At 39.3% G+C, this 16,241-nt stretch overlaps 3 protein-coding genes across 5 annotated transcripts; 2 read left to right on the plus strand and 1 right to left on the minus strand.

Annotated features, from left to right (window-relative positions):
* Nucleotides 1–3,605: 3,605 nt before the first annotated feature.
* On the plus strand, nt 3,606–7,820 carry wnt4b (wingless-type MMTV integration site family, member 4b). The gene is made up of 9 exons (XM_030158689.1): nt 3,606–3,938; nt 4,208–4,446; nt 4,829–4,982; nt 5,161–5,245; nt 5,330–5,461; nt 5,787–5,929; nt 6,019–6,159; nt 6,735–6,897; nt 6,989–7,820. The coding sequence occupies exons 2-9, from the start codon at nt 4,361–4,363 to the stop codon at nt 7,156–7,158; spliced, it is 1,074 nt and encodes a 357-aa protein (XP_030014549.1). The 5' UTR covers nt 3,606–3,938; nt 4,208–4,360; the 3' UTR covers nt 7,159–7,820.
* Nucleotides 7,821–8,266: 446 nt separating this feature from the next.
* On the minus strand, nt 8,267–11,737 carry cdc42l (cell division cycle 42, like). Of its 2 annotated transcripts, none has more exons than XM_030158690.1 (6): nt 11,665–11,737; nt 10,476–10,580; nt 10,261–10,333; nt 10,050–10,159; nt 9,392–9,589; nt 8,267–9,298 (listed from the first exon to the last, which is right to left on the minus strand). In XM_030158690.1, exons 2-6 carry the CDS (start codon nt 10,578–10,580, stop codon nt 9,209–9,211), a joined length of 576 nt encoding a protein of 191 aa, XP_030014550.1. In that variant the 5' UTR covers nt 11,665–11,737; the 3' UTR covers nt 8,267–9,208. The 2 variants fall into 2 exon arrangements, with proteins under 2 accessions (XP_030014550.1, XP_030014551.1); XM_030158691.1 differs by having other exon boundaries at nt 11,566–11,679.
* A 590-nt stretch (nt 11,738–12,327) lies between these two features.
* On the plus strand, nt 12,328–15,926 carry mlf2 (myeloid leukemia factor 2). Of its 2 annotated transcripts, none has more exons than XM_030158718.1 (8): nt 12,328–12,654; nt 13,403–13,506; nt 13,642–13,670; nt 13,783–13,836; nt 13,947–14,075; nt 14,410–14,569; nt 14,675–14,889; nt 15,419–15,926. In XM_030158718.1, the coding sequence occupies exons 1-7, from the start codon at nt 12,611–12,613 to the stop codon at nt 14,884–14,886; spliced, it is 732 nt and encodes a 243-aa protein (XP_030014578.1). In that variant the 5' UTR covers nt 12,328–12,610; the 3' UTR covers nt 14,887–14,889; nt 15,419–15,926. The 2 variants fall into 2 exon arrangements, with proteins under 2 accessions (XP_030014578.1, XP_030014577.1); XM_030158717.1 differs by having other exon boundaries at nt 12,329–12,654; nt 13,403–13,505; nt 13,635–13,670.
* The last annotated feature ends 315 nt before the right edge of the window (nt 15,927–16,241 follow it).

Here is a 16,241-nt window from a genome sequence, read left to right on the forward strand (position 1 = left end):
CAACACTGGATGTGTGATGGTGCTCCGTAATGTATCCCTGAAGTAGAAGCAAAGACACACTATTACAGCGTGTTCCATCATATATCTGTTTCATCGAGCAGCAAGATCTAGATCAAGTCATTCAAATTCAACACTGGCCAACAGGTATGCAAGAGTGAAGGGAAGTGCTCAGCATTGTGCCAGCTTCTCATCTGCTGCAGTGGGACGCAGGTCAAAAAGTTTCACTGAGAAACCAGATTGATTCATAAAAACGAACAAAATGACGCCTTCAAGCTTTGTTTGTTGCACAGTAAATAAGACTTATGATGCTGCACTCAAGAGACCCATTAAAAACAACACATATCAGGGGGAACATTTATTTTTTCAACAAGATTGCGAAGATGTGACACTTGAGGTTCTGAGCATGTGTCAGTTAGGAATGGCAAACATGCTGTCTTAAAGTCAAAGCACTAAAATAATAAATATCCATGGTATTCCTGCTGCATATTTCTGTGCTTTGTTTTTATGCTGGCACACATTTTGTTTCTATGCTGCTTTTGCTTATTTTTATAATGTAATAAATATATATATAAAAGTGGCTGCCAGATGATTTTGGCTCAGCAGGGTTTGTTTTGCTCTTACAGTTATTTTAAAGCAACAAGTCCTATTAGAACTATTGTAACTCACATAAGAGTTACAATGAGAAATTGAAGGCCACATGTGAATCCAGTCATGCTGCAAACAGTTATACACAGTGACAGATATTCAGCCATTTCATATACACATGTGCACAGGCACATATGCAGACGTGTGTCTCCAAACACACACCAACATGTGTAGCATCTCCCAAAACATCAGGTGTCAAGTAAGAACTGAATATGAAATTAACAGCCAAAGTTGCTATAAGTCAGTATTTTATTTTCGGATTACTGGTGTTTGAATGGGAATTGAATTGAAGCAGTACATGCTTATAGTTCACAGGGGAGCTACAATGTTGTTACAGTGTACGAGTAAGTAATGTTTTTTGCAAGTAAGACCTTTTGGATGGTACATCGTTTGCTCTCAGGAGGCCAAAGATGTATCTGTGGACAATAAAAATGGTAATCAGCACTTCACACATCAGATTGTCTGTGGCTGATAACACTGATTCCAATCATAACATGCTGGTCAAAAAGAGTCAAATTGTGAGCTCGGAGGCCCTCCACTGCCTCCTCTACTTCACTGGCTACTCTGCAATTTTCTCCACTGTACAACAGCCTACATGCAGATTGCATAGCAACAAAGGCCTATGTCTGGCCGATGTCTGTTCCTATCGCTTGAATGCCCCTTGCACATGCATGTATGCGCGTGCATTTGTGCTCACGTGCAGCCCCGTCACCAACACCTCCTCCTACTCCCTCAATCCCATATGCAAAGCTATGCTCGCACCTCACACGCACTGCAAAACCCCAACCCCACTATCATTCCATAATATTCATGGGTCGTCCATTCCCTTTGCCCCCTCCCCCCATGTGCACACAGCTCACCGCTTGCTCTGCCACCCCCACTTCCCTGCCTGACAACACTGCCGCCATCCCATAATATTCATGCACACGCTCCGCACACATTCATACACAGAAGTGCATTCATCTCTTTGTTGGCAGAGATGCCTGAGCAATGTGAGCGTGCTCATGCACAGCAGTCGTGTTTCTGTCCAATATGATTATTCCAGCCGTTCTCAGATTGGCGAGGCAGGTAGCCCTCAAACACATGAAAGTAACCAACAAAATGAGAAGGGTGAAAAAGGTGATGGGTCACATTTGTGTTTCATCATGACCTTGGAGTTAATTCGTTCACAAGTGTCCAGAGTCACCCTAAAACAGCACCACCAGCCCATGTAAGCATCAGTGGACAAAGTAAAATCAGTTTAGAGCACGCCACCTCACAGTGTCTCAAAGTCTGCTGCTGCCTCCCACTATAACTATGAGGGAATGCGAGTCATGTCTACGTATATGTCATCCTGAAGCTTTAACAAGCATCTCTTTAGGCTCTGCAACCTGGCTACAGTCAATCAGTACTGGACCATTTCAGCATGATAAAATGTTCACAAATGGACAAAAGATAAAGATAAAAAAAAGAGGGCAAGTTATTTACGAGAGAAGGGTGAAGGGATGAGCATAACAGAGGCGCCGGACATGACAGTGGCCACCTCATCACCATGGCGTTGCTGTGGGAGACAGCGGAAGACGTCACTTGAAGAAACAGGGGACACAAAGGAGGAATACGACATGAGAAGGACTAAAAAAGGAGGGAAGGGGGCCTAACAAGAAACCTGTCTTTGCTGATTGAGACAGAGGAAAGTGTGTGTGTGGGTGGGTGGATGGGGTACCCATTTACTCAAGTACCAAGTGTCAGAGGGTTCAGGTAAATGGGCCACCGAAGCCTGGTCGGGGGGACTTGTAAATGTTTGGTTTCCAGTGCCACACTGACTCATCTGATTCAACAAATGAGCAGTAAATAAGTTTCATCAAATGTGAAACAGGAAAATAAAACAATAAGTATAGGTGCAGCCCCTCTCTGACATCTAATAAAACAGTATTATGAAGTCCTATTGATACTATTCTTCGATGTGTGGGAGAATTTGTGCCATGTTATATCATGACAGAAATGAGTAAAAACAACTATGGACATCCTTTTAAAATGCATTTTGATAGTGTAATAAAACAGTGCAAATAAACTGACGTGAATAAAAACGACTGTTGATATGGTGAAAGTGTAGTGCTGCATATGGTTCAATGCTTCAATAGTGTAGAAAGATCATTTCTAGGTTATCCTAAATACTGAATGATACAATTAACTTGTTTTCAATTTTATATTACAGAAACCTGCTTTGTTATTCTTTACTACTTTTTCCTAACCTCAGTTTAACACCCGTGTCTATCCTCGAACCCTCCTCCTCCTCTTCCTCCCACCTCGTGATTTATTTGCCTCAGTTCCAATATTTGTCGGCAGTGTGTTTTCTGCCCCTTGTCTAAATGTCACCCCTTCTTCTAAGACAATATAGAGAGAGGGAGAGAGGGAGAATGAGAGGGCAAATGCAGGGGAGATAGAGGAAGGGGAGGGGTGAACTCGTAAAAAGAGCAACAAAGTTTGGGAAAATTAAACATTAGGTAAGACACTTTCTCACATACATATACATATACATGAAAACAGAAGTGCCGTGTCATACTTTGTGATGGTACGATTTAGCAGGACACAGCAGGGTACAATATTTCTGCAGAAACTTTAATTAGAGCATTGAAGCATTAAAGTTTCTCACTGTAAAAGCACCTCACACATCAACAACAGAAATACACACATAAACAAATATATAATAATTTCAAGGAGTTTATTAACAAACCAGACACCAATTTTACCTCCAATGCAAACGATCATGAAAGAACAAACACTTAAACTTTTAAAACATACACACAATATTCAATAAACTTCTTTTTCCCCAAAGCCCCCTCCCTCCCTCTGCATCACTCCACACCCAGGATCACGCCTGTCCCCTCTCTCCCACCCTCACTCTGTACCTCCTTTATAACCCATCACTCCCATCTTGCTGCTCTCACTTGTTCTCGCTGTTTCAACCTTTCAACCTGAAATGGACTATGTTTTTCTGGGATGGAACCGAGGACTGAAGTTGCTGACACAATGCCAATGAGTTCTTTTGCAAAAAAAGAAAAAATATAAGGGTTCTGGATTTTAACTTTTGTTATTTCTGGGGTAAATTTGCCTAATTTGTTCAATTAAATTGGATAACGGGACCTATTTTTAATAAGTATCGCAGTTTGTAAAACATTCCTGTGAGCATGCTTCTGCTGTCAGCAGAAAGTTGGAGACTGGCTGCTCTACGGAGAAAACTGATGAAGAAATTTACTGAATAAAATCTGGATAAAAACTGACTTTGATCAACGCTGTATCAAAAGGAAGGACTGGTAAGAACTAATGTTTCTGCTGCAAGTGGAGGGCAGTTAGACATTATTGTCAGGAATACAAATATTTTATACTGATGATATATTACAGTAACTTTGACAAATATATTTTCATGCATTCATGTCTAATTTGAGTAGTGAATTTTTACTGCGCCTTGTAAAATTGCAAAAACATGCTCATATAAGGTTAATATTACATTATGATGAAAGGAGTATGCACTTGATGGCTATTAAAATGGATGATCTGTGACCTGTTAATTTCATGACTACAGATATGTGGGGATCATCCCCAGAATCTGGACCAGAAACTTAAACCAACTCTACATCATACAGACGGACAGGGCACTACAGCTGTGGAGACGGGCAGCGTGCTGTCCAACAAACCAGCCTGACGCACGGAGACGGACGGACAGACAGACAGTCTGATGCCAACTGTCTCCACTGTCAATCTAACGGCACCACTCCTCCTGTTGCTATGGGTAACCCACCCTACCATGGCAACCAACTGGCTGTAAGTCTAGCGTGCAGGGGAAGAAGAGAAAGAGGGAGTTTGTTTGTCATGCTATAACTTTTAAAAGATGGTGACATGTCTCTAAATCTCTTTCAGTTGCTCCCCTCTCTTTCTTTGTCTGGCTCCTGGTGACCTTTTCTCTTTTCTTGTTCTCCGCCTTCACTGTGGCTTCTCTGTCGTCTTTGCCTTGTCGTCCCTTGTTTCCATCCTCTCTAAAACTCTGGTCATCATCACCTCTTCATCCTTTTTTGCACCTTCTTGTCTCTTCTTCCTTTTCAACTCCATGCCTCTTCTTAATTATGCATCCTCCCTTTTACCCTTTGCCCATTCATTTCTTGTCCAAAACCAACTCACTATGCCAATTGCCACCTTTTTGCCCCAGCTCACTAGCGAGGCTTCCTCGCTCCAGGCCTGTGTCCGGTGCTGCCCCATGTGCGCGGCTGAGGGGGCTGACCCCAGGGCAGGTGGGAGTGTGCAGGGCGCGGGGGGAGGTCATGGAGTCTGTACGCAAGGCAGCCGAGATGGTCATAGAAGAGGTATGATCAGAGATTCAGGGCAGTGATGTGCAGACTCACCATCACTCTTCCAGTGTCTTTTGCTTCCCAGTACACAGAAATGTCATGTGATATTATAATTATTACCAGTGTGTGGAGTTGACACATTTTACAAAAGAGCCCCACACAGTCTTTCTGTTGTGATCTGTGTGTGTCACAGTGCCAGCACCAGTTCAGGAATCGTCGCTGGAACTGTTCAACCACCCCACGAGGGATCAATGTATTTGGCAGAGTTATGAACCAAGGTACAGTCATTACTGATGCAGTTCCACGGAGAAATACCCCGAACATTTGTCTTCACTTTGTATTGTGCTGTATTTTTAATTCAGGCACTCGTGAGGCAGCCTTTGTGCATGCTTTGTCCTCGGCAGCCGTGGCAGTGGCTGTGACCCGAGCCTGCACCCGCGGGGAGCTGGAGAGGTGTGGCTGTGACAGGAAGGTCAGGGGGGTCAGCCCTGAGGGTGAGCTCTGACATGAACATGCAAATCCACACTGAAACGTACAAAGAATTAAAGCTGGTATACTGTTGTCTGCTGTAACATCCCAGCAAGTGTATACATACCAGGCACTGATGTCACAGAAGATATTTTCTTCATTAGCTGTTACAAACAAAACAATACACAGCGGTTGTGAGCACTAGTTTGTATAATCTATTCAATTCAAAATCCAATGAGTGAAGCCATTTGATTCACTGAACATGCTCAACGTTCAAAACTTCTCTACACCAAAATTGTCTGAGTCTGTGATATTGTCTGCATTCACAGTCTACATTGTCTGCCTGTGCAGGTTTCCAGTGGTCAGGGTGCAGTGACAACCTGTCCTATGGTGTGGCTTTCTCCCAGACCTTTGTGGATGAACCGGAACGAGCCAAGGGGCTGTCAGCTGGGCGGCCGCTTATGAACCTCCATAACAACGAGGCTGGTCGAAAGGTTGGTTTGTGACACAGCGCATTTATCAAATCTGTTTATTTTTAACTTAATCTGCATATCTGAGTAACTTGTTTCCTTCTCTGCCAAAGGCCATCCTTCACAACATGCAGGTGGAGTGTAAGTGTCATGGCGTCTCTGGCTCCTGTGAATTAAGGACCTGCTGGAAGGTCATGCCTCCATTCAGGCGTGTTGGCGTTGTGCTCAAGGAACGCTTTGATGGAGCCACAGAGGTAGAAATAGAGCCACAATCACAATTATCACACAGAATGAAAACTAAGATGCATTAAAACATATTTTCCTCAACTGTTGTAAAAATAAAAATGATCATTATGTTATTAAATCTATTCAGAATTTTCAATATTTTGAAAACCATTTTCAATTGAACTGCAGGCAAAATCAGCAAAAATTTCCCACAATGTTAATTCTTCATGATGTACAATAATAGAGAAGTTTCACACAATATGCTGTTTCATTAAAAATGGAACATCTTTTCATCCTACCATTTTCATCTTCTAAAAATCAAAGCTTTCTTCATAACTGAAAAAATAAAACCAATGCTTAAGCTACATAAAAGTTAAACTAAGATTATTCTGTTCCTTGCAATTAAAGTAGTTATGCTCTTGTAAAACTAACTAAAGTGAAATTAAAAAACAAACTAAAAATAAGATCAAACTTCCCAAACTGCAAGAACTCTGATCAGAAGACACACATTAATGCAGCTACTTAAAAGACATCTTAAAACTTCCTCATGAAACTCTTAAAATATGTCGAATATGACTTTCAGCTTCACTTTGTCTCCTCTTAGGTTCGTCTGACACGTATTGGCTCAAGGACAGCCTTGCTCCCCCGTGACCCTCAGGTCAAACCCCCTGCTGCCAGGGACCTTGTCTACCTTGCACCCTCTCCAGATTTCTGTCATCTTGACCCTGATAATGGTATCCCTGGGACGGCTGGTAGGAGATGTAATGGTAAGAACATAAACACAAACAATCTAATTTATTGATTAAAAATAAATAGCAACTTCTAAAATGGTTTCGCTGTCTTGGAACTGCATCATAGGAACCTCTCGGCTGGCACCAGACGGCTGTGAGCTGGTGTGCTGTGGACCTGGGTACAGAGCGGGCCGGGCTGAGGTAGTTCAACGCTGTTCCTGCAAGTTCTCCTGGTGTTGCTCAGTCCGCTGCCAGCAGTGCAAGAACACAGTCACTATTCACACCTGCAGAGTGTAGATGGCCCAAGCAAGACCCATCTGATCATAGAAATACTGAAACAATCCACCAGAGGGATACAAGCAACACAGACAATGACACGTTTCTTCACATCTTTAGCTCTAGATTCTGACCAAAAAGTAAGATTTATTTACAAATTCTGATCCCAGAGCAGCGAATCCACAAAAATAAAAAGTAAGATTTAAGTTCTCTTTAACTGATGTAACACTGCAATTCACAATACAGAGATAAACAAGGGCAGGCACAGACACGCACGCACACTTGAATGCATGAACACACTCACATCCCACAACAGATAATCTGACACTGAGCTGACAAAGCTTTTACAGCTGAACTTAACCAGAACTAACAGGAAAACACTACAGCACTCTTTTCTTTTATGCAAACTATTTGATTTGTGTCATAGACTAGTAGGTCTGTGTATGTGTACATTTACTCTATTTATGTCTTCTTCTTCTCTCTCTTGGTTTATTTATTTGTATATCTGAGTCTATGCTTCACTTCACTTTTTGGCAGCAACATCTTAAACTAAAAAAAAAAAAAAAAAAAAAAAAAAAAAAAAAAATACTACTATTACTACTGACACCAGTGTCTGTCTTGTGCTTTGTCCCTCATCCTCATGGGAATCTTTTCTGTATGTTTCTGCACATGCAGTGCTTTTAGGTCTGTTCAAGACATCTAATAAATATAGTAGTTTTATTGAAAGTAACAATAGAAGTGTTTCTTGTTTTATTGACCGGAAATTCCTCAGATATTGTTACACTTGAAATTCATAAAATAAATGAAAAATGGAAGAGGAACCCTCTGGAATTTTCACAGGTGGCTCAAAAAGTGTTTTGACGGTGTTTTCATCTAGATGCAAACAAATATGCACAGTTTTTCTAGACTTTATTTTGGATATAACATTTATTTCATCTTATTTTTTCCTTTTGGGATCAGCCTCAACCATCTAATCCAACCCTCACTGCAGTCTCTTGTTTTTTTGTTTTTTTTTTCCAGGATAGAATAAGACTCCACATAATACTTTAACTGTACCCAGCTTAAATGTTCTTATATTTGTAGTGCATGTGGCATTGTTCCTCAAGCAATCAAGACAACTAGCACTTGCTCTGTAATTTAAACCATTTTATTACAAATATTCTGTGATTACAAACACCCAGAATTTTCCTAGCAACAGTTGTCATCTCAATCTCTATCAAGATGAAGATCTATTCAAAAATATTACAGCTGAATTTGTTATATTATCAATCACTCAAGGTTGGTAGTCTAGCAATAAAAAAAAATCTGAATAAAATAAAAAGTCAAGTTTCAAAATGAATAACTGCTAAAATTTCCCAAAACAAAGTCACAGAATTAATACAATATACACAAAAGAGGAATAAAATATAAATTCGTAAGTCACTTGGAGAAAGGACATTGGTGAAAATGCATTTGGCCTCTCTAAATTCACCGGGGAGTTGGCAGAGAGAACTACAGACAGATACTTTTGCTTGGAGTGACAATAAATCTCATTAAGCTTTCATTATTTAGTTCAAAAAGGTCAGAAAAGAAAGCAAAGAAAGTACCACTTAACATTAAGTTGCCCCATTAAATGTGTAACCAATCACAGTTTGATAAAAAACTTAATGTTAAATGTAACTGTATCCAAATTGCTCTTTTAATTCTAATGAAGTCTGAGCCTGATAATAAAGGCCACAAAGGAGTTGCGAGTTAAACACAGGAGGCCACAGGTAACTGAAAATAAAAAGAAGAGGGAGCAAAAGTGATAGGCAGGGGGGGCCCGCCCCACCTTGATACTTGTAGAGAACACTGCAGTTTTTAAAAGCTTTCAGAAAAGGAGTTTTCTGCATTTATTGCATGCCGAGGATCTGCTTCCTCAGCCTCTTTAATTTTATTGTGAAGGCACAATCAGTGTACACATTATTAGATCAACGGCACTGTACCTCCCTCCTCCTTTTGTTTTGTCCGTTTTTTCTAATGGCCGTTGATTGATCTTTGTGACATTTCGATTCACCCCACCTGTTCCATACATCTGAGCGTTGTTGTTCATCTATAGCAGAACACACCTCTTCTTGGGTTTGGTCTCAGGGGGCTCCAAGGCTGCCAAAATGGCCTCATCAAACACATTCTTAAGTCCTCGCTGGTTGAAGAAGAGGAGAAGAAAGTGTGAGAATGAAGATTTTAGAATATCTAGCATGTTGCATTCAGTTAAATGTAAAAATAACCATCTTACTTGTGTGAGAGCAGAGCACTCCACATATTTAACAGCCCTGAGCTCACGAGCAAGCTTCTCTCCACTCTCAGGATACAGGGGACGCTGTTTGTTCTTTGCAAGTTTCTCAATCGTGTTACTGTCTTCCCTCAAATCCACCTGAGTACCCACTAACAGGAAGGGTGTCTGAGGGCAGTGGTGAGAAATCTCAGGAACCCACTGGAAAATAAAAAGATGAAAATTAGATCAATCTTTTCACCTCACTGTTAGTGTAATCACTCAGAGACTTGTTAGTTACACTCCTTTATTAATATCAGTAATACATTTGTCTATATCAGCTGTCAAGTTCTGAACCTGTGTTTAAAAAGCTAGGTAAATTCATTTATCTTTTGATTAAATTTGTTTTGAATAAAAATGTTCAGATTCAATGTTGTGCAAATTAGGGCAACATTGAAAATAAACTGAACATTTGAGAAGCTACAGTTTGCAAAATTACAACAGCAATAAATTAAAAATAGCTATCAATTATTTTAAATTTAAGGATTTTGGTTGTTTCCCCTGAAAATAAAGTAAAATTACACAGTTAAAAGGGCATTGCTTTGGTAATGAAACTCTCGTGTTCATATGGAAATAGTGTCAAAAACAATCACATTTGTGACTCAGCATTTAAACAACTGACCTTTTCTTTGACATTTTCAAATGATGAGGGGGAGACAACTGAGAAACATACAAGGAACACATCTGTCTGTGGATAGCTGAGAGGACGCAGCCTGTCATAATCCTCCTGACCTGAGAGGAATGATCACAAAAGAAACAGGGATGTTTTTAGAGAGGAGCAGAAATGGGAATAAAAAAGACGCATTGATCATCCTGAAAAACATGAACGTTACCAGCTGTGTCAAACAGGCCAAGTGTGTAGGGCTCCCCCCCAATCATCACAGTCACTGCATAATTGTCAAAAACCTTAATAAAACAAAGAAACAAAACAAAACATTTACAATGTGTTTCAACCAATACACACAACAAAATGGCACTGTTACTTATACTGGTGAAACTCTCTTTCATGAGTAGTACATTACATCATTCAGTCTTGATAAAATCTTACCGTTGGCACATATTCTGACGGAAACTTGTTGGTTGTGTAGGAGATTAATAAGCAGGTTTTTCCTACCGCACCATCCCCTACCACCACACATTTTATTGTCTGCATCTGCAAACAGAAAATAGGAAACACCATGACACAGTTAGACGCCAAGAGGGGAAGTAATGCACAAACAGTGCAAATGCCACCTTCACAAGTATAATAACACATACGGGGCTTCATATACAACTGGTACAAAGAGAATTGTAACACATTCACAAATAAGATCAGGACAAACTATAAGAACTACAATAAGCAGCATTTAGTAATGTATTAAACTTTAGTACCTGCAAAACGTACTTAAATATTACTCAATATAGCTTTATGCAATGTTACAATTAAACCTAATTCTTAAAAAATAAAGTACTTCAGACTTCCACCATTTGAGATACATTTTAGTTATATTTTAAATGGATGGTTTTTAACTGATTCTTTACACTGTTGTTACTGTTTTGAATGTTAAGCTGCTTAATAAAATCTTAATACTCCTTCGACCACTGACAAATGAAAAAAAGTTGCTGCATTTAGCTGGGGATCTTCTAAATCGGACTAGACTTGTTATTACATGTGCAAACAAAGTATTAGTGATGACAGCCGTTCACTTCCGCATAGGCTGCATACCACAAAACGACGTCGGCCTATAGTCTCATGCAATTTAGAAGCGGATACTGAACAAGACTTCCGCTTAAAAGTCAATTCATCGGTTAAACTAAAGGCTGGAAACCACTTTAACACCACATGTAGCACACAGAAATAATCACCTTTATCTAAATACCATGAAGAGTTACAGCATGATTACAGTTAAGTGACTGCACAAGTTCTGATTTATGAGACAAACTTAAACACTACAGTCTGCATAAACTGTCGAACAGCAGTCAGATTTATCACACTTAAAATCTGTAGGTCGATATAAACGATAAGAAAATAATAAGTGAGCTTTAACAGCTGATTATCATGACTTTATGAACCAGATTGATGTTAGCCATCACAAAATAGAGCTGGAGAGCCAGGAAACGTCCACTTCTACACAAGAAATTAACAACAGAGGACTCACCGTGTTAACTTTAAATTATTATGAAGACACTCCTGTGTGTGTCCCGTTGTCTAATTAAGCATAGTTACTTAGTTCGGACAATTTTTCAACTCAACTCACCGTTTTTCTTCAGACAGGTTAGGCGTTGGTTACATCCGGGTTTGAGGGTCGAATTACTTTAAACGCATGCGCAGAACAGACGGCTACAGTTGTCTGTAGGAACGAAATAGCGCCACCTGCTGGTCACCTATCTATCTATCTATCTATCTATCTATCTATCTATCTATCTATCTATCTATCTATCTATCTATCTATCTATCTATCCACGTAGAAACGCAGAGTAACAAAGATAAAATTACACATTAGAAAAAGACTAAAGCAAAATACATGTAGCTTATCATTTAAATTAACTAGCATGCTACCTTACACAAGAAATAACCAAGGCTGTGTATTTTTCAGTTTTTTATATTTACGTCAAATAATGACACCTTTGCTTGTAATACTGTATTTGAATCGGACAAAAATTAGTAAAATGGTCAACTATGTATGGCTGTGGAGGCAACCTAAAAGGAAAAACATACTGAAACTCGTAAAAAATAATATAGCTAACTATAGATTTTTTTCAGCTTTGCTTAGTAAAAAAAATATCGGAGTGTAAGGGCCATGTTTATATTTTTTCATATTTCTATATTTACATTAAATATACGTAGAGACAAAAATGCGCTTAGGAAATACTTTATTTTGAAGTATAAATATTCCGGAAGTCAGCTCTGTTAGCTCTAATGCTAACTTTTTAGCCTGTGCAGCCTCTCTTTGTCAAACCACTGACTTCCGTTTTCATGTTTTCTCCAGCTTTCTGGAATTTACTATCCTGAGAGGTGGCGAGATATTTAGCGCTTTGAAAAACAGTATTACTCATTGAGTATTCTCGTAACAGAACAAACCAAAGGTCCTACATTTTACCTTGTTCAGAGTTTGAGTCCGTTATTCTATTTCACCCTTGAAAAACACGACTGTTTACCTAGCTAGCTGGCTAACATCAGCCAGCTGAGTTAAATCACCCAACATGTTTCGGTTCCTGAATGACGTTGATGAAGACCCCTTCATGATGTAAGTAGTGACATTAATTTACTTGAGTTCAGTTGGTTGTTTCTATGTGTTTAGCAGAAGGCTTACAAACCACCGTATGGCCGGGGTGTTAATCTTTTTGAAGCAGGTACTACCTAACGTTACTGTAGCCAGCTGTGGGGGCCTACAGAGCTCCACCATGTTGGATAGACAATAACAAAAAACTGTCATATTTCAGTAACATATGTCAATCAGAATTAGCTAAAATTGTCTACTATTACTGTTTTTATTTTCCCCAATAACATTTTAGTCTGTGTCAAGATTGTAACAGATCAGTAAAAGCTTAGCAAGACTGACTAATATGCAGTCCGTCTATTTTACATAAACTACTTGACAAGCATTGACAAAATAGCAAATAAATGGAATCAAAATCTGCTATGCACCTTACCCTGTGCAAAATATTTTGATTAGTTTTCACAACTAAGTTAGAGAACTAAAATAAATCTGTCAGTAGTTTAATAAGATACACTTTTGCACCAAAACTCAAAAGCTTTATAAACTGTTTTAAAACATTATAGTGCGGCCCCTGATACTAACCAAACATGTAGATAGGCTGTTTTTGTCTGTGTTTTTGTAATTTAATTTGTCGTTTTAGATTTTGGATTTAGCTCTTTATGATGATTATCCACTCTTCACTATATGAAATATTTATCTTGCCATTATTTTAATTTATCTTAATTTGTGAGGAAAAATCCCCAAAATCACTTTTTTTTTTTTCATTTTGTTCTAGGGATCCATTTGCAGCTCATAGGCACCAAATGAGGAGTCTGTTTGGTATGGATCCTTTTGCCCTTACTCCCCAGATGCAGCCGCACCGTGCACCACGCCAGCAGGTAAATATCAGCAAAGCTGATGGCCACTGTAATGTGCATTGTGTTCTTAATATGTTTTCATGCATTCATAATTTATTCTTTGTTTTTAAGTCTTCTTAAAGCTTACACTTTGTGTACACTTTCTTGCAGGCTGGTCCATTGACCCCCTTTGGCATGATGGGAATGGTGAGTGGTTGTTTTTGTAACTTGCTGTAACTTCATGGATACATGTCCAAAAGTGTATTTTAAGAAAACCAATGAAAATGAAATGTAAAACTACTTTTTACCTTTTTTGCAGGGTGGAGGGTTCATGGATATGTTTGGCATGATGGGAGAAATGATGGGAAACATGGTGAGACATTCATTTAACTCTTGCATACAGAAAGTGATTCTACTGGATGAAATATTTGTCTAAACATAGCCTCAAGTTCTTCGTGTTTCTTTTTTTTTTTTTTCTTTTAGGAACGGATGTCTGGTTCACCCAACTGTCAGACTTTTTCTTCTTCAACAGTGATCTCATACTCCTCCTCAGACTCGGGAGCTCCTAAAGTATATCAGCAAACCAGTGAAACAAGAAGAGGCCCTGGAGGGGTAAGAATAAGTTGCATTGCCTGTAGTTTTGTCAATACCAGCAGCAAAGATAGGGGGTGCTTGTTGGTATAGTGCAGAAAGATTTGATTTCTTTCCTCAAACCACCACATAGGGATACTTGCCTGATTGAACACAAAGCCTTTTTGCACAGTTAAAAGACCAGCAACAACTACTGCCTTCTGGCCTCATTAACACATTACATCATGAGTAAATGTAGCGAAAATAAATACATAATTTACAGTACAAATATCGTAGTTGTCATAAAAACACCTTAGACTGAGTTCATTCAGAGTGTCCTAGTTGTTAAACAGTTGTCTGTCAATCTTCACCTCAGATTCGTGAGACACGGCAGTCGCTAAGAGATAGCGAGAGTGGTTTAGAGCGGCTTGCCATTGGACACCACATTGGAGATCGTGCTCACATAATGGAGCGTTCACGAAATCGTCGTACGGGAGATCGTGAAGAGCGACAAGACTTCATTAATCTTGATGAAAGTAAGAAGAAGTTTTCCCCTTTTTTTTCCTTAAAAACTTTAAATTGCTCATTACGGAAGGCTGTCATGAAATGAGGAGTGTTAAAGTGTAGTGTGTTCCTGCTAGGTGAGGCTGCAGCGTTTGATGAGGAGTTTAGGAGGGAGGCAGGAAGATATGTTCCTCCAAACATGAGGGGGCTGGAATATGGCCGAGATCGACGGGCAGGAGGCCAGCAGCTGGCTCTTACTGCCCCACCCAGTGCAACATCCCCTTCAGGCCACCGGCATGAGTCTCCTAGACACCGTCAGCCTCACACTCGTCCACGTTATGACTGGTGAGAGGTAAGAGAAAACAACACTCTTGTGTTTTTAACAATACTGATTCTCAGGTTGAAGTTAAGCCAATTGTGGGACATTTAGCCCTCCATCAGTGAAGAGTAGAACCTGATTAAAGCATGTTTGTTTTATCTAATTTAAGCTTATCAAAGATTGTGTATAACCGTATTAGTCTATAAGCTTCCTGATCACAGTTTGATAACAGTACAGTATCTGCATGAAATCTAAATAAACAAATTCCTGTATCTCCAAGTAGACATTGATTGATTTGACTGAGTGTACTTCACAGTAGAGAGATGAGAAATCATGTTAGTTTTGAATCCCTTATATTGTTTAACTTAATGTGAAGGCGTCTTGAATATCACTTAGATGGAAAATGTTTGCATGTTAAATGTAAGTAAGATGTTTAAGTGTAGAGTACACAGTACATTCTGTTTTAATGTGTTGTGGTGAAAATGTGATGTGATGAAATGTTTCTTCAATATAACAATAAACCCAAAGTAGAATAAAAACATGGCTCTTATTCTTGCTGCAGGTGTAAGACTTCACAATGTGAGCAGATGGAAGGAGTGAAGAGAGGTTTTCCCTGATGCTGTGAACAACGCTGAAGACGGAGGTTGATGATCATCACAACTGCCCGTCATTAATGTTTGATATGACTGGACTGTCTATACATTAACAGTATATTACACACACAACCAAACCCTACACATATGATTGTTACATTTATAGTTGTACAACTCTGATGTTACTCTTGAAACATAAAGCACATACACACACACACACACACACACACACGCATTCACAGGTACCTTTGTGCAAACATGGGTTTAACTACACACACTTTATATATAAATACTCATTCTCAAAACTTGACATGTGTTTTTGCCCACTGCACTTGAGTGCTTAAGTATACAGTACGACTGCTGTACAGTCCATTTTATGTTTGTGAAGACACTAGTGTGTCTGTGAATTGAATTGTATACTGGTAACTAATTAAACTAACGAAATAAAAGTTCATTAAACATTGTTAGATAATTGCAGAATGTGTCATGATGTTTGGGATTGAACTTTTTGCCTTGACAGTGCAAGCTTAAAAGCAGTAAATATGCTGAATATGAAAATGTTAAATCCTGATTTTCATTATTTTAAAGAGCAGGTGTATGATAATGGGAAACATATCTGCCATCTAATGATGTCTGATAGAACACTTCAAGGCATTTGCAGCAGACATGGTGCTCCATGTCTGCTGGTCATATGACTTCCAGATGGATCACACTAGAGGAGCAGCCAATGAAAGCCTTTCTCCTATGACAAACCAGTCCCATAGCAGACTCCCTGCCTGTTTCCTTCTGTGC

Source organism: Sphaeramia orbicularis, chromosome 16 (assembly GCF_902148855.1).
Source record: "Sphaeramia orbicularis chromosome 16, fSphaOr1.1, whole genome shotgun sequence".
Taxonomy (NCBI): Eukaryota; Metazoa; Chordata; class Actinopteri; order Kurtiformes; family Apogonidae; genus Sphaeramia; species Sphaeramia orbicularis.